The sequence below is a fragment of the Pelophylax lessonae genome (assembly GCF_965119305.1).
Source record: "Pelophylax lessonae genome assembly, chromosome: 4".
In the NCBI taxonomy this organism is placed as follows: domain Eukaryota; kingdom Metazoa; phylum Chordata; class Amphibia; order Anura; family Ranidae; genus Pelophylax; species Pelophylax lessonae.
In genome coordinates this window covers 640122518-640143097 of record NC_138771.1, presented here as the reverse complement: position 1 = coordinate 640143097, position 20580 = coordinate 640122518, and the positions used below count along the sequence as shown (strand labels likewise).

The following is a 20580-nucleotide window of genomic DNA, read 5'->3' as shown; positions in this document are numbered from 1 at the left end:
AACCGATATTCGTTATATATTGGGGGGAGGTATTCCTTAAATTATATGTGTATTATTATGGATATAATAGGTATTAGCTTTAAATATATAATTTTGGTTAAATATGTATACCATTTTTTTTATGTGTAAAGAACTAAAGTGGTATATGGATCCCACTTTAAGTTACTTCACTTTCAAGGAATGTTAATTGCAGTGGTTTCAAACATCTATTCAGGCAATATATATTTAAAGGTAGATGGTATTCTTGACAGTAAGTTGGCATGAAAGATGACATACTAAAATTTAGGTTTTTCTCCATGGCTTAGGTCAGAAGGTTATCTTTGAGAAAATAGTTGAATTAAACTATTTTCCCTGTGATGGACTCTGGACACCCTGACTGGGTATCTCCACCAAGAAGCTGCTTCCTAAGCTCTGGAACACGAGATCTGTGAATCTGGCTATAGTTACCCCAAGAACTCGACAGTACAGGTTTTGGAGTAAACCAGAATCAAACTGTTTATTCAAACACAGGCACATAGAGATATACATTGTGGGACAATCCCCCCTCCCCCTTAGCAGCCAATCCACATACACATATACATCCCATAATAGGTTGATCTTAAGGCAGACAGAAACAATAGAACAATGGAATACAGGCACTTAACAATAACAAACCCCACCCCACCTCACTATCTAGCAAGGGTCTATGAGACACTCATGCAATATTCTACCAATCTGAAAAGTCAAACCATTCATCTTCATATATTTCCACTGTTCAGAAATATTATTGTCCCAAGTGAAAGAGCCCCTCACTCTTTCAACACAAACCACACATATAGAACCCAGGATAACTGGGGTAACACAAAAGGCTGCGTCCAGTGTGGTTGTACAGCGAGTCTAATTAGTGCAGATACAACTGGGGTTATTGGTCACCCTGTGCCCCTAATAGACACAGGGTGACTTACACATAAGAGGGGCTGGGGAAGCTGGACAAGAAGTTTCCCAACCTCTCTAAAGTAATCTGGGTTCCACAAGTCCCCCCCAACCAAAGAGACTCCCGTCACATTCCCCAAATTGTTATACTGACAAACAGTGCCCCTCTGTTGATAATGGAGAGGTAGAGCCACATAGTGAATGAGACTCTATCTGACGTGTTTTCATGTGGAAAACAAGATCCACGTCCACATTCCCAAAGGATAAAAGTTTAATGTAAGTTAGAGATGGGGGGAGAATTGGAAAGATCAAGGAGGAGAAATGAAGTAGAAATACTCTGAGGATGTTCTGACACACTGATGGGAGACATTTGAAGCTGAGGCAGGCTATTCAAAAGTGAAATCCCAGGCAACAGACATAGAAATCTTTGGTAAAGTATGCATTTCTATATTTTCTATAGGCAATTTGCTTGCCATATACATCTGACTGAACCATTATTATCCTTATAGCATCAAGATTTGAATTTAGATCATTCTAACTGCAGTATGACTGGTCTATTTTCTAATCTTGGGAATTTATACACATATGTATAAATTCCCTTGAGGCTAATTTCAATCCATAGTAAATGGTGCTGCTGTGATGCATTTTTAAAATAAATTAACTTAATAGAAGTTTATTTTACCAAAAACAATCTTGACTTCTAGCAAGTCTTGGTGCATGGTGTAACAATTTTTGTCCATGCATTTTTTAAACATTGAGTTGTGAACATTTGTTGGCTGAGAGAGGACACGTGTCAAATCTGTCAAATTTTGTTTCCATATTTTGTGAGAATCACGTTCCAAAAGTTATGGGTTTTGGTTACTTTGATATTCGGTAATGACATTCCTTGAATAAATTTCTCACATTACCTGTGTGATACATATTATTGACTTTTGTTAAGAATTTTGTGTTTATTACCAGTTATATTTTTGATATTATTCTGCACTGATTTTTATTTAACCACTTGCCTACAGTGCACTTTCACCCCCTTCCTGCCCAGACCGATTTTCAGCTTTCAGCGCTCTCACACTTTGACTGAGAATTACTCAGTCATGCAACACTGTACCCATACAAAAATTGTGTCCTTTTTTCACACAAATAGAGCTTTCTTTTGATGGTATTTGATCAATACTGGGTTTTTTATTTTTTGTGCTATAAATAAAAAAAGACTGAAAATATCTTGAAAAAAACGCATTTTTCTTTGTTTCTGTCATAAAATTTTGCAAATTAGTCATTTTTCTTCACAAATTTTGGCCAAAATTTATACTGCTACTTATCTTTGGTAAAAATAACCTAAGTAAGTGTATATTATTTGGTCTTTGTGAAAGTTATAGAGTCCACAAGCTATGGTGCGAATCATTGAAAATTGATCACACTTGCTCACACCTGATGTACTGAAGGCCTATCTCATTTCTTGAGACACTAAAAAGTCAGGAAAGTACAAATACCCCCCAAATGACCCCTTTTTGGAAAGTAGACATTCCAAGGTATTTAATAAGGGGCATGGTGAGTTTTTTGAAGTTGTAATTTTTTCCCACAATGCTTTGCAAAATGAAGATTTTTTTTTTTTTTTTTTTTTTTTTTTACAAATTGCCATATTAACAGGTTATTTCTCTCACACAGCACATGTATACTTGCAACTACACCCCAAAACACATTCTACTACTCCTCCTGAGTATGGCGATACCACATGTGTGAGACTTTTTCACAGCCTGGCCACATACAGAGGCCTAACATTCAAGTAGCCCCGTCCGGCATTCTAGGAGCACAAATTACACATATAATTTCCTGACAACCTATCGCACTTTTGAAGGCACTGGAGCACCAGGACAATGGAAACCCCCATAAAATGACCCCATTTTGGAAAGCAAACAGCCCAACGTATAATTTTTGAGGCATAATGAGTCTTTTGAATATGTCATTTTTTTCCACAAGTTTTTGGAAAATGTGGAAAGAAAATGAAAACACATTTTTTTTTACACAAAGCTGTCCATTTATGCAATATTTCTAACACATAGCATGTACATAGCAAAAATTGCACCCCAAAATACATTCTGCTATTCCTCCTGAGTATGGCGATACCACATGTGTAACACTTTTTCACAGCCTGGCCACACACATAGGCCTAACATCCAAGTAGCGCTTTACACAAAGTTGTCCATTTATCCACTTTAAGACTGGGCCTATTTTTGACACTTGGTGTTTACAAGCTAAAATCATTTTTTTTGCTAGAAAATTACTTGGAACCCCCAAACATTATATATTTCTTTTTAGCAGAGACCCTAGAGAATAAAATGGAGATCGTTGCAATATTTTTTATCACACCATATTTGCGCAGCAGTCTTCCAGATGCGATTTTTTTGAAAAAAATTCACTTTTTTGAACTAAAAAATAAGAAAACAGTAAATTTAGCACAATTTTTTTCCATAATGTGAAAGATAATGTTACGCCGAGTAATTAGATACCCAACATGTCATGCTTCAAAATTGCGCATGCTCACAGAATGGCGCCAAACATTGGTACTTAAAAATCCCCATAGGCAACATTTTAAAAATTTCTGCAGGTTACTAGCTTAGAGTTACAGAGGAGATCTAGGGCTCAAATTATTGCTCTCGCTCTAACGATCGCAGCGATACCTCACATGTATGGTTTGAACACCGTTTACATATGTGGGCGGGACTTGCGTATGCGTTTGCTTCTGCGCGCAAGCTAACGGGGACAGGGCGCTTTAATTTTTTTTTTTTTCCTATTTATTTTATTTATTATTTTTTTTATTTTTACACAGTTTAAAAAAAAAAATGTTTTGATCATTTTTATTCCTATTACAAGGAATGTAAACATCCCTTGTAATAGAAATAGGCATGACAGGTCCTCTTTATTGTGAGATCTGGGGTCAAAAAGACCTCACACCTCACAACTACACTAAAAAAGAAAAGAAAAAAAAATTGTTGAAAGAGGAAAATAAAAAAAAGAAAAAAAAAAAGCGGCCCTTTAAACCGGTTGCTAGGCAACGTCTTTTGACGTAGCTCCGGTCCTCCAAGACCATAGAGTTGAGTGAGGGCCATCTTGCCCTCACTCGACTTCCTGTCTCTGAGGATCCGAGACCGGATACTTTTCCCCGCTGCCGGCGGGTCCGGTAAGCTGGGAAAACGTCTGGGACGCGGCAGGAGGGGGGGGGCACCTCTTCCCCTGCACCGTAAGGGTAATTCCGCGGCGAATCCGCCACTGGGACCACCCTTATCTGAAAGCCGACCGCCCGCCGTTTCAAAAAATACCGGGGTTATGGGGGCTATCTGCTGCCATAACCCCAGTATTTAGCTTTTAATGGCCGACGCATATAGTCGTTAGGCGGTCAGTAAGTGATTGCATGTATATGGCAAACAGGTGACGATGACTGATGGGGTGACAGGTGACGATGACTGATGGGGTGACAGGTGACAATGACTGATGGGGTGACAGGTGACGATGACTTATGGGGTGACAGGTGACAATGACTGATGGGGTGACAGGTGACGATGACTGATGGGGTGACAGGTGACAATGACTGATGGGGTGACAGGTGACGATGACTGATGAGGTGACAGGTGACGATGATTGATGAGGTGACAAGTGACGATGATTGATGGGGTGACAGATGACAATCACTGACGGGGTGACATGTGACGATGATTGATGGGGTGACAAGTGACGATCACTGATGGGGTGTCAAGTGACGATGATTGATAGGGTGACAGATGACGATGACTGATGGGGTGACAGGTGACGATGACTGATGGGGTGACAGGTGACGATGACTGATGGGGTGACAGGTGACGGTGATTGATGGGGTGACAGGTGACGGGCGATGGTCACTGATGGGTGACAGGTGACGGGCGATGGTGCACGGCGGTACTGATGGCAGTCTCTGGTGACCGGTGAATTTTAGGCTACGTTCACATGTGAGCGTAGCAATCGCGGGCAGAATCACTGCGATTCTGCCCCTGATCCAGAAATCATTGCTAATTGCGGGACGCCTGTGCGTTGCCCGTGATTTGCAATAGCACCCCAAACGCTGTGCGATGTTGCTGCGATTTCCGCCTGCCGAATCGCGGTAACATCACGCAAACAACGCATGACGCCCCAAAGAAGCTCTTGTACCTTTTTTGGGCGTCATGCGTTGTTTGCGTGATGTTACCGCGATTCGGCAGGCGGAAATGGTGGCAACATTGCACAGCGTTTGGGGTGCTATTGCAAAAAACGGGCAACGCACAGGCGTCCCGCAATTTGCAATGATTTCCGGATCGCGGCAGAATCGTTGTGATTCTGCCCGCGATCGCTGCGCTCACATGTGAACGTTATGGGTGTCAATTTCTGGGCACTGATGAGGTGACTGTTGGGTGACAGGTGACATTGGGGGGGGCTGAGGACTGTGTGGGGGGACCTTTATTAGTGTGATTTTACTTTTGCAGGTACACAGAGCAGTAACTCACTGTTTCTAGTTCTTCTCCCCTCATACTGGAAACTGTATGAGGGGAGAAGAGCTAGTAACAGTGAGTTACTGCTCTTTGTTTACATTTTCTGATCGGCTGTGAATGGATTCACAGCCGATCACATAGTAAACAGTCACTGTCAGTGACTGTTTACTACTGCCGGTGACAGCTGTGTTCCTACGGAACACAGTGCCACCGACATGACCGCGCTGCGCGCTCCCGATCGCGCATGCGCGGACATCTCCCGGCCGCCTCCATTGTGATCGGCTGTGTCATTGGAACACAGCCGATCACGTGGGAAACAGCCACGCCCAGTGGCTGTTTCCCCCCTGCCGGTGAAGGGGGGGTGTCCCGGGGACACCCTGACACCAGCAGTGCACGGCGGCGCGCCCGCGATCGCGCGCCTGCCGTGCATTTCCTGGGTCACGTCTTATGACGTCCGCCCAGGATAATAGCCGCACCGTCCCGCCGTCATATGACGGCGGGCGGGCGGTAAGTGGTTAATAAATATATATATTTTTGCACAAAATTGTATTCCTCTTATCTTCAAGTTAGTGCCAATAAACGATCTTGAGTTTTTGTTGATTTATGTAAATAAGTTGAAAATCTCCTAAATTATAGATCCTTGCTTATTTGCATAAATAGACACTGTTTATCAGAGCACTATAAACATTCTGACATCATATTTTCATTATATGCACTGGTTTGGTATTTGATGTCCACTTAAAGGGATAGCGTGCTTTTTTTTTTTATATTAATAGTGTTTTGTTGGGTCTAGTTTTCAGGATAAACTTGCAGCAGGCCCAAATAATTACAACTTATGTATATATAACCCTCTCGCTAAGTTGTATATATACTATATATATATATATATATATATATATACAGTATATATAGTGGGAAAAATAATTATTTGATCCCCTGCAGATTTTGTTTGCCCACACACAAAGAAATGAAGGGTCTATCATTTTTATCATAGATATATTTTAAATGATAGGCAAAAAATTTGGGGGAGCATACCCATGTATTTCCATGGCATTTTTTGTGCGTCTTTGGAGGCAGGCATGACATCTGAACTTCTGTATAGGGGTATATATATAGATATATACACACACACACACACATATATATATATACACATTAAAACATAAAATTTTTTGCCTGTTTATTATGTATTCGGTCTGACCAGACTACCGAGGTTGAGCAGCCCTCCCCACCCCCCACACACACCTGTACTCAATCAGTGTCCACCATCAAGTGGATATAGGAGGAGTCCCCTGTAGTGCATTTGCACATCTCTCCCAGCAAGGAGTATTATCTCCAAGGGTTAGAAAGGCTGGATTCATCTCTTTTTTCATGGATAGTGTAGGACCCACTGATAATGGGGTACTTTGACGCAGTAGTGGGCTTGAGCACGATATGGCCATATGGTGGGACCAAACCCCCATTTTTATTTATGGACTCTCTTCAGATTTGGTAGTAATTTCTTTTGCATTTGCGCGCTATTATTTTTTAATATACATGTCTTTTGGTTCATAGCTGCAGCAGCTTTGGAAATACATGGGTATGCTCCCCCAAATTTTTTGCCTGTTTATTATGTATTCGGTCTGACCAGACTATCGAGGTTGAGCAGCCCTCCCCACCCCCCACACACATCTGTACTCAATCAGTGTCCACCATCAAGTGGATATAGGAGGAGTCCCCTGTAGTGCATTTGCACATCTCTTCCAGCAAGGAGTATTATCTCCAAGGGTTAGAAAGGCTGGATTCATCTCTTTTTCATGGATAGTGTAGGACCCACTGATAATGGGGTACTTTGACGCAGTAGTGGGCTTGAGCACGATATGGCCATATGGTGGGACCAAACCCCCATTTTTATTTATGGACTCTCTTCAGATTTGGTAGTAATTTCTTTTGCATTTGCGCGCTATTCTTTTTTAATATATTTTAAATGATAGCAACAGAATCTCAATCAAAAATTCACAAAAAAAAAATGATCCAGATTTTATAAACTGAGTTGCAGTTCAGTGAGTAGAATAGGGTTCCTGGCCTATCCTCACATCAGCACACAACGGGTTAACATCTCCTCTGGAGCCCACAGGACCACCTCTTCCTAGCTAAATAAAAGACAGCCCCTCCCCCAACAAAACTGAAGTGTTCTTCTTTTTTGGTCATTCTCCAAGCCACGTGTAGATTGAAGTAAGTGGCAAAATGCATTGGAATGCATCAAAAACACTCATGCAGAAACACATCAGGAAATCAGAATTTGTGGTGATCTGGCCATCAGGCTTGTAGAGAAATCTATATAGTAAAAGGTTTTTTCTGTCAACCAGCAACATCGTTCACTTTGATATATAAACTGTTTAGAAATGGCATTAAATTCAAGACTGGAAACTGCAAGATTTGGAGGAGTTGAACCTGGCAGATGACTTTTGGTTGATGCTTTGATAGACCTAATACAGATGCTGGCACACTCAGTCACAGACATGAGTGCATTGTGATTACTCCAGTGGAGGGCAGATGGAACGTCCACACAAGCAATTAGGCGAATGTGTTATAAACTGCAGCATGGACGATCGGATGACGCGAGTGACGGCGCGACACGCCTCCTCTCCTCTCGCGCCGTCACTCGCGCCATCCGATCGTCCGTGCTGCAGCCGGACGCAGGATTACTATAGGCTCTGTTCAATACATGCTTGACACAAGATCGTCTCCTGTAAGTACATTTGCCTATGTTTTAATAAAAAATCGGGGGTAATACACTATTGTTGGCCCATTTGCATTTATTACATGCTACTTGTGGAGACAACAAGAAGACTTACCATTACCGAATCTGGGGAAAATAGACCATCCATCCAGCTATCTGTCACGTTCTGACCAAGTGAGAGCATACTTACATGCTACAATACATTCTACATCTGGTAAGAGGCTCTCTAGTGTGGTTTACACGAGGGTGGATGTGCATGATTTTTGCTATTTTGGATTGCTCAAGTCTAATTCACGTCTGGTAAGAAGAACAGTCAGCTGGTGGTGGGACTACATTAACGTGGATAATACACAGTTTGGGACATGGTTCCAGCACTTTGGCATTAATACCACAGTTTCACTTAAACACTCATCACTATAATGTGGATATTATTTGATGGACTTTAATGTGTTGAATTTATTCAGTATTTTGTCACATCGTTATCACAGTTATATTGAATTGTTTTGTTGCAATTTCCTCTATACGTTTAGCGCACCAATTATTTATAACACATTTACACTTGGCACAGTATCTTGGTTGCAGCTGCACATTTATTCATTTATCAGCGCACCCTATATTTATAATAGTTAGGCGAATGACAGGAAGAAAAGTCAGGACTGTGGCCACAGACTAGTAAGAGGAGGTAGCCATATTTCACTCAAGTCTATTAAACTTCATAAGGGTGCAGGAATCCAAATCTTATAGGAGAGGCTGCAGATTTAACAGATCACAGCGGAGGTGCCTGAGAGTTACTTTTTACATGAAATCCAGAGCAAGTTAGTAAGATGGCTGAAAAGTTTTTTGAAGGTGTGTCAAGATAGTCTCTTCCAGTTGGGGCCAGGAGGCCTGAGTGAATTTGATGATTGTAGCCTCCTTCTGGAGGGTTTGGACGACAATCATCAAAGACCAGTGGGTCCAGAAGACTGGTGGGAGTACAATGGAGAGATCCAAAGTTGACCAACGAATCCATTTAATTCATGACCAACAGATCTCAGAAGAGAAAATGTTTGCAAGATTATGTTTAAGAATTTATATTGCTACAAGACCATCATGCCAGGGATGCCAGAAACATAGAATCACCTGGGTGCATTTCTCCCCAGTTTTTCTAGTACCTAAAGCAGGAGGCTTTTTTCCTGTTTCAGTTTAAAGGAATCGAATGTGTACATACACACCAAGAGGTTCAAGATGGAGTCCATGCAGACTTAAGGGTAGTTCAGCTGGAGGACCAGTTAGTGTCAATCGACCTGCCGACTCATACTTCCAGGTACCGATCAATGCTGAGCACCAGAGGCATGTGGGATTTGCGGTGGCCAGATGTCACTTCCAGTTCAGGTGTTTGCCTTTTACAGAATTGGCACAGCCTCAGGAATCTTTTGAAGATCTTATTGGCAGTGGTGGTACCTTGGGCCAAGTGGCACATGAGGGAATTTCCGTTTGCCTTCTTTAGTCTATGAGTTGGGCTGTCTATGGATCAGAAAATCTTTGTGCCTATGCAAATTCAGAAAGAACTGGAATTTTGTACATTGCCACTTTGCTTCTTTCAGGCCATGTGTCTCAGCCCAGGAGATAGGATGATTCTGAAGGCAGACCCCGGTCTCCGGGGCTTGGGAGTCCCCAATCTGAAGAAACAGGTGGAATGCAGACTTCCCAATTATTTGGAACTGAAGGAAGCCTTTTCTAGCATTGCAAGCCTTTCAGTATCTTCTTCAAGGGGGCCTGAGTGAAGTTGATTGACAACAAGACAGGAGTAGCCTACATTGCTTGCCAAGGGTTCACCAGAAGCCTTTTGCTGTTACATCTTGCAACAAAAACTTTTCACTGGGCACTTACAGCCAGTTAACGTTGGTCTGCTTGCCAGGAAAGCAAAATCACTTAGCGGTTTGGCTAGGCAGAATATTTTTCAACAAGTGCCCTAAACCACTGGCCCAATAAGGCTTTCCATCAGTAGTTCACAGAGATACTCCACTGAACACGCAGCTTCTAAAATTTGCAACAGGATACCAATGCAAAGACTCCATCATACAAGATAGGTTTACAATGCCATGGAATTTTCCGTTTGATCTTTGTCTCTCTTCGGTGTCCTTGAAAGATGCTTCTTAAAATTTGGACAGAACAAGTCCATGCCATACAGATTATTTCTACCTACCGAGAAGGCCTTGGCTTGTACTGATCCCCCAGATGTTGACTCATCAGCACCATAAACCGTTTCTGGCCAAATTAAATATTTTATGGCAAGGTCAATGACACCATCCCAATCCAATAGCCTGGCTATGGAATAGGCCAGACTAGAGGTGCAGGGATTCTCATACAAGCTTGTTCAGAGCTTGGTGACCAGAAGATCATCGGTAAACGCTACCTATGAGAGGATATGAAAGAAGTTTGTTTTGTTTGCTCAGCAAAAACTTTCTCTCCTGTGTTCCCTGCTCTAGCCATTATCCTAGTCACTTTACAGTCAGCGCTAGAGGTTGATCTGGCATACAACTCCATTTAAGGTACAAATCTTTACCTTATCTTTCACAGGCTGCAGATGGGTGGAAAAGCCAGTTACCAGATGCTTCTTGCAGGTGAGAACCTATATATGACCTTGAAGGAAATCCTTGTTCCCTCTGTGGAACTTAGGCTTTGATCTGAGAGCACTGGTGCCGGTTCATTTCCATTAAAATTTCTCACGGAAAAAACTAGTTCTTCTGACAGCGACTACTTCAGACAGGAGGATTTTGAAGATTGCAACGCTTTTCCTGCAAGGGACCTTTTGTGTCTTTTCTTTTTTTTACCATAAATAGTGATACTACGTCAATACCCAAAGTTCAATTTTCAAGTGGTATCCAGTTTCCAGCAAAACTGGGAAGTAGTCCCTTCAAGTTTTCACACAAGAGTCACTGGGTGCACAGCAGCGAGACTTCAGTTCCATACAAATGGTCTAGGTAATAACAGTGTACTTGGTCAAAGAGGAATGTGGACAATCTTTTCATTTAGCCATCAGGTCCTCAAGAGTCATCCACTGTTGGATTTCCAGGTTGATTACATTGGCATGCAGGAAGTAGGCATTTCTGCTCTAAAACAGTTGCAAGCTTCTTTAACAAGAGGAGCGGTAGCCTTTGGGGCAGTTATGCCAGGATTGCTTGGAAGACCTATGAAGGAAGGCTAGCTTGAAGTTCTTGTGGGGCTTTCATTTAACCTTACAAACTAGATGTGCGGTCAGCAAGTTTTGGACAAGAGAGATCAATTATTTTTGGCTTTAACAGCTTTTCTTTGAGTGTCTCTTTTCATGTGTTCTCTCCTGCCCTATATTCAGCTATGGTATATCCCGTGTGCTGACTTGAGGTGAATCAGTAAAATGGAAAATTGTTATCAGATACTTACCGTAATTTTCCTTTCCTGGCCTATCCTCACATCAGCACAGGACTCCCTTCCTAGTGCTCTGTCACAAGCTTGGTTATCGAACACTTCAGCTGGGGGAAGGGCTGTCTTTTATTTAGCTAGGAAGAGGTAGTGCTGTGGGCTCCAGAGGAGGTGTTAACCCATTGTGTGCTGACATGAGGATAGGCCAGGAAAGGAAAATTACGGTAAGTATCTGATAACAATTTTTTGTCAAAGCATGACTTAGTACTTGGTGAAGAAACCCTTGCTGGCAAGCACAGAGGAAAGATGTTTCTTGTAGTTGGTTACCAAGTTTGCACACATCTCAGGAGGGATTTTGGTCCACTCTTCTTTACAGATCTTCTCTAAATTCTTTAGGTTTCTTGACTGTCACTTGGCAACTCAAAGTTTTTATAAATGTTCTATCGGATTAGGGTCTGGAGACTGGCTAGGCCACTCCATGACCTTAATGGCCTCCATGACCATAGTGGGCTGCTGCAACGGCCGATTTTCATGTGGCCATCGAATTTGAGTGATCGGGCATGTTGGAAAGTTTTCGAAAAACTAACGATTTTCTAATCATTTAGGGGAGAATCGTGTGAGAAATATCATAAAAAAAAAATGTTTATGAGCAAAAGAAAATTCCTGGAAAGAAAAGAATATTTCAGGCCACGAAAATTATTTTCTGTAGAAAAAGGAGGTGAAATTGAAGGCTTGGTTGGTTGAATTTCAAAATCATGGGTGGCACCATGAGATCACGAAACGCAAGACGTTTCTGACTTTCGAAAGAAAGTTTGTTTGGAATTTGACCCATGTATGGCCTGCATAACACAGGCTATCCCCTTTCAGTCTATAATGAATACTTCTAACAGACTTTGACACCTTACTAACCAATCTGTGACTGCTGCCCTTCTCTGAAAATCCCTTCACTGGCTTCAAGTAGCCAAAGGTATAAAATTTAAAATATTAACCACAATACCTCCCATACCACCTACATCACCATCTTCATCTGGAGATATTGCTCAAATCGTCCTCTCTGCTCTTCCCAAGACATCTTGCTTTCTAGATCCCCTGTTACCTCCTCCAATGCTCACCTTCAGGACTTTTCCAGAACCATTCCCAACCTCTGGAACTCTCTATCCCACTATGTCTGGTTAGCTCCTACCCTCTCCACCTTTAAAAGATCCCAAAAAACGAATTTATTTAGAGAAGCCTACCCCACCTCCATTTAAAAACTGTACTGTCTCAGTTTATATCGTAAAGCACAGTGCAAACTGTTGGCACTATATAAATCCTGCATAATAATAATATAATAACATGTATATATAATAAAATATAATAAGAATAATTAATTAACTAAATATGTTGTTTTTATTACTTTTTTTACTCTATATGTAACGTGCAAATTTGATATTTGTTATCAGGGAACACAAATTATCACTAACATTTCTTTTCAATACTAGATTCCCACACAGTTTTAGTATCTCTATATCTATTACAGAGAAACTCCACTCTTACGATCAAAAATAAAATGTAATATTCACGAAACCTATCCCTGTATAAAAAAAAAAAACATACTTAATAATCCATTGAGTCCTGCATTGTCTTACATGTAGGGAAGATTCTCTCTATACTGATCTTCGACGGCACTGCCATTTTGAATTGTGTTCAGACACATCTTTTTCAGGTATATGGGACCTGGCAGATCCCCCAGCATGTCTGCTCATTCACTGGACCTGCTTACACATGCGCAGAAATGCAATGAGCAATGAGACCCCTGCACCATTGATGAGAATGCATGAGATTCTGCAAGCTGAATTTTGGGATACATGGTGTAGAAATCCATGGAGGAAGTTCTTGGATGTGCATAACTAGCACAAGGACTTCCAGGGTGAACTACTGCATTCCTGCGCATGCGCAGGGTCTAGGTATGTCATTCTCACCTAAGTGAGAATTAGGCACATGAACTTTAGAAAAAAGGTATTTATTATTATTTTATTCTTTTTTTTTGCTATTGTGTAATAGGGAGTGGAGGAAACAGGACGAATGTGCATTAAAAAAGGGGTGAAGGTCTACTTTGATGTCAAGTTACAAGAATTGGCATAGCAGAGAGCCAATGGCTATGATTGGTGGGATGTGGAAAACCCTAGCGGTACAGAGGAATACAGAGATAAGGCTCAAGGTGTAAATGGCAGGAGCATGGTACATTTTAGAAGCCAGATCTGTAGAGAAATGCCATCCAATGCCAAGGTCAGTAATGGAAGGTCAATGAAGTACTCCTTGTTATAGGAGGCAAGTGTCATCAGTCAAGAAGGGGGGGGGGGGAATGAATGAGGGGAGTTGGCATAGGAAAAGAGTTAGGAATCAAAAATGCCCTCCGATGGGGCGTTTTCTCAGGTTTCTGCATGAAGTAAAAGGAAAAAGGGAGGCATCATTTAGGTAGCAGGTGTATCAAGTGATGTAGGAGGATTGACTAGAAGCTGGAGGTAGTGATCAGTCGTCTGCAAGAGCTCTTTTTCTAAAAGTCAAGTTTCTGTTGATCTTCATACACTACGCAACCAAAAATGTGGACGCACCTCCAAACTATTGAGTTCAAATGTTTTCAGTGAATGGAGCTGCTTCAGCTTACAAAGATGGACCCCCTGCTGTGAGCCACATGCGAATTCAGTGTGAACTCAGCCTTTAATAGCATGTTCAGGGTTGTCCTAATCCTGACTGTGAAGCGGCGCATCTATATGATGTACAGAAAGTGCTGCAGCAGTATTGACATTGACATTTACACAGGAAAAAAGTGATTAAAATTGCCAACAAATGAATCCAAGGGTCTGCTATATATGTAGCCATATTTGCTTAGTGATGTCACTGCTATCCCTACCATCTTGTTTACGTGGCCAGGGAATTCCATGGATGTTCTGGGATGTCAGCAGTTCCTACGGATGTCATGGGTGCAAGCAACTGGCCCTTCCTTAGAAACCAGTAAAAGTTGGAAGCTGTCACATAGAGGAACAGTAGAAATACAATTTCTCTGTATGATATTGGCTCTCACCAACAGGGGGCTGGATTGGCAAAAGTTGGGCATTCACCCAAATGGCCAAACAGCCAAAATTCAGAGTGAACCATCGTATCATCCCTACTGCTGACCTCCACACCATTACTCTCTTCTGCAAGTTATGTGAAGGTCTACAGGAGGGACCATTGAGACTTTTGGAGACTACAGAGATCAACCTGCCTAAAAATGTCTTTTTCCCAGCGACCTTGCAACTGAAACTGGTTTATGTAACAGGTTCCTTTAACACAATATCTATGCAAAAAAAAACATATTTGGATATTTATTTTGTTTTTAAAATTATTGGAAGTATGCAGGTAATAGTTGCTAATCATTTTTGTGGCATTATTGTGGGTTTTTTTTTATATTTAGAAATGAATGCATATATGGCAGCTCGAATTTCCTGATTTCTTATACTATATATGAGGGGATTGAACAAGGGTGTTACAACTGTATACAGAACTGATATCATCTTGTTAAAAGTTTGTGAGTTTGATGGAACCAGATAATTTATTATTAAGGATCCATAGAACATAGTCACTACAGAGAGGTGAGAGCTACAGGTAAAGAAAGCCTTCTTCCTCCCAATAACTGATGACATACCAAGAATGGCTATCACAACACAACTGTAGCTGAGCAAAACTAAGAAAAATGGTATGATCATGATAGGAAATGAGAAGACTATTATTGTTATCTCCAGGACCGAGGTGTCTGAGCAAGCAAGCTCTACGAAGGGAGCAAGGTCACAGAAGTAATGGTCAATGATGTTGGGTCCACAGAATTTAAGCTGAGTAAGTATACTCATTGTGATCAGGGTTGACAAAAATCCAAGCAACCAGCAAAATATTACCAGAGAATTCTGAAGATGCTGTCCCATAATGTTGTTATAGAGCAAAGGCTTACATATGGCTAAGTAGCGGTCATAGGCCATCGTTGCAAGAAGATAGCACTCTGTACTACCTGATGCACAGTAGAGATAACTCTGAGCGATGCAACTGGAGATAGAGATGATAGCTCCATTCAGCCAAAGGACACGTAACATGTTTGGAACAACAAGGGTCACTAACAACATTTCTGAACATAAGAAATGTTTGAGAAGGTAGTACATAGGGGATCGTAAACATTCTGTGGTTGAGACCAATACAATGATCAACACATCAATGCAAATTGCGGCCGTATAAGCTAGAAATATGAAAATGAAGAGAATGGTCTTTAATCCACCAAGGCCTTGGAACCCCAGCAAAATAAAATCTACTATTGCTGTGCCATTTTTCCCATTCATGATCTACATTGACAGAAATTATATGTCAAAGTTTCATTTCTACAGCATAAATAAGCACAGATATCCTATCAATTGCAAAATTATTTAATTATTCACAAAAAAAAAAAAAAAAATGCTAACAGTTAGAGCCCATTCACACTAGCACGACTTGTGAGGCGACTTGTGTAGCCCCAGGTCGCTTGACATAACAAAAGCAATGTTAATCAATCAGTGCCGTCTTAAGTGGCACTACTGAAGTCGCTCCGACTTCAGAAAAGGGTCCTGTAGTACTTTGAGGCGACCTGTGATCCGACTGTCCCATATACTTCAATGGGAGCTGCCTCCTTATCTTAATTGACACGACTTGTTATCAGACTTTCCAGGAAGAAGAAAGAGATTAGCCAGGCATTCCCCACAGACAAAGTCGCCTGTCTCTTCAAAGTAGTGCACAAGTCTCTTCCAAGTCTCTTCCAAGTCTCTTCCAAGTCTCTTCCAAGTCTCTTCCAAGTCTCTAAACAAGTCTCTTCAAGTCACGGGGCGACTTTCTGGTCGTGGTAGTGTGAACCGGCTCTTAAAAGTGAAATTAAAACTTTAAAGAAACAATACATATATAATAACAATCTAATACACACAAAAAAAGAAAACACACATAAATAAAGAACACTAAATTAAGAAAACTGAACTGCATTCCCCTCCCTCATTCCCTTGTGTTTCTTTTTTTGTCGTGTCCGAGATATCTCAGGTCCTTTCTCTATACCTGAGAATAAAATAAATTGGTAAATAACTATAATTATAATATATTGTGTACAATCAATGTTAAAAATTAAAATATTTTTATATTCAATTATGTAATGAATTATGTATCTTTATGTATCTTTAAAGCAGTAGTATACTCATTTCTTGTACTTTACATAATTAAAATTATATCTGTGCATAGGACATATATACCTTGCTCCTTTGCCACTCACTTTTGCCATTCTGTAGATATCTCTGTTGTAATTTAGAATTACATCACCTGCTCATGCTCTGTGTATCCTGATTTTCCGGCTGCTGCAGGAATAATGCAGGGTCAATGCTGGGGCTGCATCATTTCCTTTGCTGGACGTCAGCCCCATGCTCACGCGAGACTCCATCCGTCCCCATTCAGAAATTCCTCCACTACCTCATGTGACTTGCTACGTCACAGGGGAGTGCTAGTGGAGAGAGCCGAAGACATGAACCAAATCGAGGCTTGGTTTTGGCGGCTAGTGCGCATGCGCGGGATTTCCAAACACAACACACAATGAGGGTGGAAATACTGCACACACGGAAACAACAGTAAGGATGGCGGTGCCAAACATGGGAAAAAACACAGCAGAACGGAAGAAATAACAGATGTAAGGAATATTTCTATGATATGATTTACGGGCTATGTGATTTATAATGACATATTACAGGCTTACAATTGAGTTGGAGAGAACTAAGGGCTGAGTATACTACCGCTTTAATGAATATTTCTGTAAATCATAGAATGTGTATTTATTATGCCGTGTTTCCTAACTCCACGGAATCGCCTGAAGAAGCTGTGGAGCGAAGCGCGTAGCGATTCCTTGGACACGTTTCTGTACAATTGAACCCTGTCTATTCAGGACCAAGAAGGTTGACCATGGTTATGGTCTACAAATAAAACATTGTGACATGTTGGAATGTACATGGGTTCTTTTGGCTTAGGAGTATACTGTTGTATGGCTATTTATCTACATCTGTGTGATGGTTTTTATGAAAAAATAAATTTTTTAAAAAATAAATTTGTTTATATGTATATCACTCAAGATTGTACTTTTTATTTTTTTAGATTAATCAGTGTATGCCTATAAAGTCCTATCATTTGTAGGGGGATTTCATTTTCTTCTCCCCCCTCTCATTTTACATAAATAAAGAACACTAAGTTAACCACTTTAAGACCTGAGGATTTTGCTGCTCAATGACCAGGCCACTGTGTGACTTTAACTGACAATTGGTCATGTGGTCATGCTACCCAAACTAAATTTACATCCTTTTTTTCCCACAAACAGAGATTTATTTTGGTGGTATTTGATCACCTTTGCTGTTTCTATTTTTTTGCGATATTAATAAAAAAAGAGTGAAAATTTTGCAAAAAATTGACATTTTCTACATTGACTGTTAAAAAATATCCAATATATTCAATTTTTGTCATATATTTAGGCCAAAATGTATTTAGCTACATGTCTTTGACAAAAAAATTCTCAATGAGCGTGTTTTATACACTTTAAGACCAGAAGATTTTACCCCCTTCCTGACCAGGTCATATTTTGCGATTCGGCACTGCGTTACTTTAACGCACAATTGCGTGGCCTTGCGACGCTGTACCCAAATGAAATGTATGTCCTTTTTTCCCCACAAATAGAGCTTTCTTTTTATGGTATTTGATCACCTGTGCAATTTTTAATTTTTTAAAAAAAGAGCAACAATTTTGAAAAAAAAAAAACAATATTTTTCATATTCTGATATATAACATTCCCCAAAAAAATGTAAAAATCTAAATTTTTTTAACATTTTAGGCCAATTTGTTTTCTGCTACATATGTTTGGTAAAAAAAAAATTGCGATAAGCGTATTTTGATTGGTTTACGCAAAAGTTATCACATTTACTAACAAAGGGAAAGATTTGTCATTTTTATTGTTTTTTTTTACTAGTAATGGCGGTGATCTGCAATTTTTTGCGGGACTGCAACATTGCAGTGGACAGATCGGACCCCTAACTGACATTTTAGACATTTTTGGGGGGACCAGTGACATTACTACAGTAATCAGTGCTAAAAATATGCACTGTTACTGTAATAATGACACTGGCAGGGAAGGGGTTAACACTGTTGGTGATCAAGGGGTTAAATGTATGCCTCATGCTTACTGACTTATATCTTAAATCCTTTCTGTTATTTGAATAGATTAGGGAATGAATGAACCCCCTGTAAGGTTTCTCTTTTTGTTTTGTTTTTGGCTTCTTTGTCCACTTCGAGAGATTTTCCTCAATTTACTGTCCTGTAGACTTAACATAAAGTGAGGTAAGTCCTCTTAGACAGATGCCACAGGAATAAGCATTTCCAGCAAATGATTTCCATTTTATTCCACTTCTGGTGACAATTCAAAATATGTTTCTCTTAATCGGTTTTATGTTCTTACAAAGAAAAAAAAAAAAATGATTGGCAGCTTCTTTGAAAACTCCACATTTTAAGCACTAAGCTATTACAAAGAGATACCCAGCACTGGATTTGTAACTTATATCATGCTTTAAGGATGCATTTAAAAAAAAAAAGAACTATCCTGGACTTGTTCATTTACCCCTAAAGCTTATTTTTTTAATTTATATATATAGCTTATTTTTTTAATTGTTATATATATATATATATATATATATATATATATATATATATATATATATATATATATATATATATATATATATATATATATATTTTATATATATATAGCTTATTTTTTAATTGTTATATATATATATATATATATATATATATATATATATATATATATATATATTTTTTTTTTTTTTTTTTAACCAAAAAGGAAAAAAAAAGTAGAAAGTAACAAAGCGTGCTAAAAATTATTTTGCATTAAAGTTTAAGTGTCAGTACACAATTAAAGATCAAGCACACACTAAAAGGAAAACAAAGCAAATACAAAGACACAAATACATACTAATTAAAAAAGAAACAGCCCCAAATAAAGCCCCTCCAAAAACCCACCCTCTAAATATAAAAAAGTAGAAGTAAAATATTAAATTAAAATAAGAGTAGTTTTTTAATCAAATTTTGTGTAAGAAGCTCAAAAAATGAAATTGTGAGTTTCTGATTCAGCAAAATCTTGCCTATGGCAAAAACTTGAATTTCATGGAAAAGCCATTTTTTTTCTAAAATCATTCTGTTCTTCCTTACGCTCAACTATTGCATAGAAAATATTTACAGCTAAAGGCATAACGTTAAGATATTATTATATAGGGATTCAATCACTAACAAAATTATTGAAACCTTAAATAATAAACACAGGTCAAGACAAGGAGAAATTGCAATAACAATGGTCTCAAGATTCCTCTAATCATAAGGTTGAAAGTGCAGTGTTCTTCATTGTTTCCAGAGATTTGGCTGTACTGAACCTCGTACATTTTCATGGTCTTTATATGTAAAGTAAAAAAAAAACTTCAACTCCCATATCCTTTTATTGTTGTAATTAACTGAATGGTTTTATCCTTGTAGGATTTTGCTTTTGTATTCCCTTTGTGCCCTATTACGGTTCTTTAATTTATTATGTTTTTTGTTTTCTTTTTTCCATGTTCTTTCAATGTACTTTTTTCAGTTTATAAAAAAGTTATATATATATTTTTTTATTATTATTTATTTATACTGTTATTTTATCTAACATCAAATTTAGTTTGGATAGAGTACAAGATAGTTAAAACCTCTTAATTTTTTTTTTATTTATTTATTTATTTTTTGCTGCCTGAGTCCCATTGAAGGTATTTTTTATTCTCTTCTGCACAATGGAAAGTGTGAGGAGATCTATCAAAAGTAATTGAAATTCCCTCCTAAATGATTGTCCCAAAAGCAGATATCTTCATTGCATGATTTCCCCCTCTATTTCTGTTTCAGTGAAACTAATAAGTATAGATTTACTCCCATTGGGTTATTAATAATTATTATTACACAGCATTTATATAGCGCCAACAGTTTCTG

At 39.4% G+C, this 20580-nt stretch overlaps 1 protein-coding gene across 1 annotated transcript; it reads right to left on the bottom strand.

The window, feature by feature from the left end:
* Window positions 1-14903: 14903 nt before the first annotated feature.
* Window positions 14904-15854, bottom strand: LOC309552899 (olfactory receptor 6C4-like; the record flags this gene model as incomplete). Its single annotated transcript, XM_082253807.1, has 1 exon — window positions 14904-15854. The coding sequence occupies one exon, from the start codon at window positions 15852-15854 to the stop codon at window positions 14904-14906; it is 951 nt and encodes a 316-aa protein (XP_082109933.1).
* Window positions 15855-20580: the final 4726 nt, after the last annotated feature.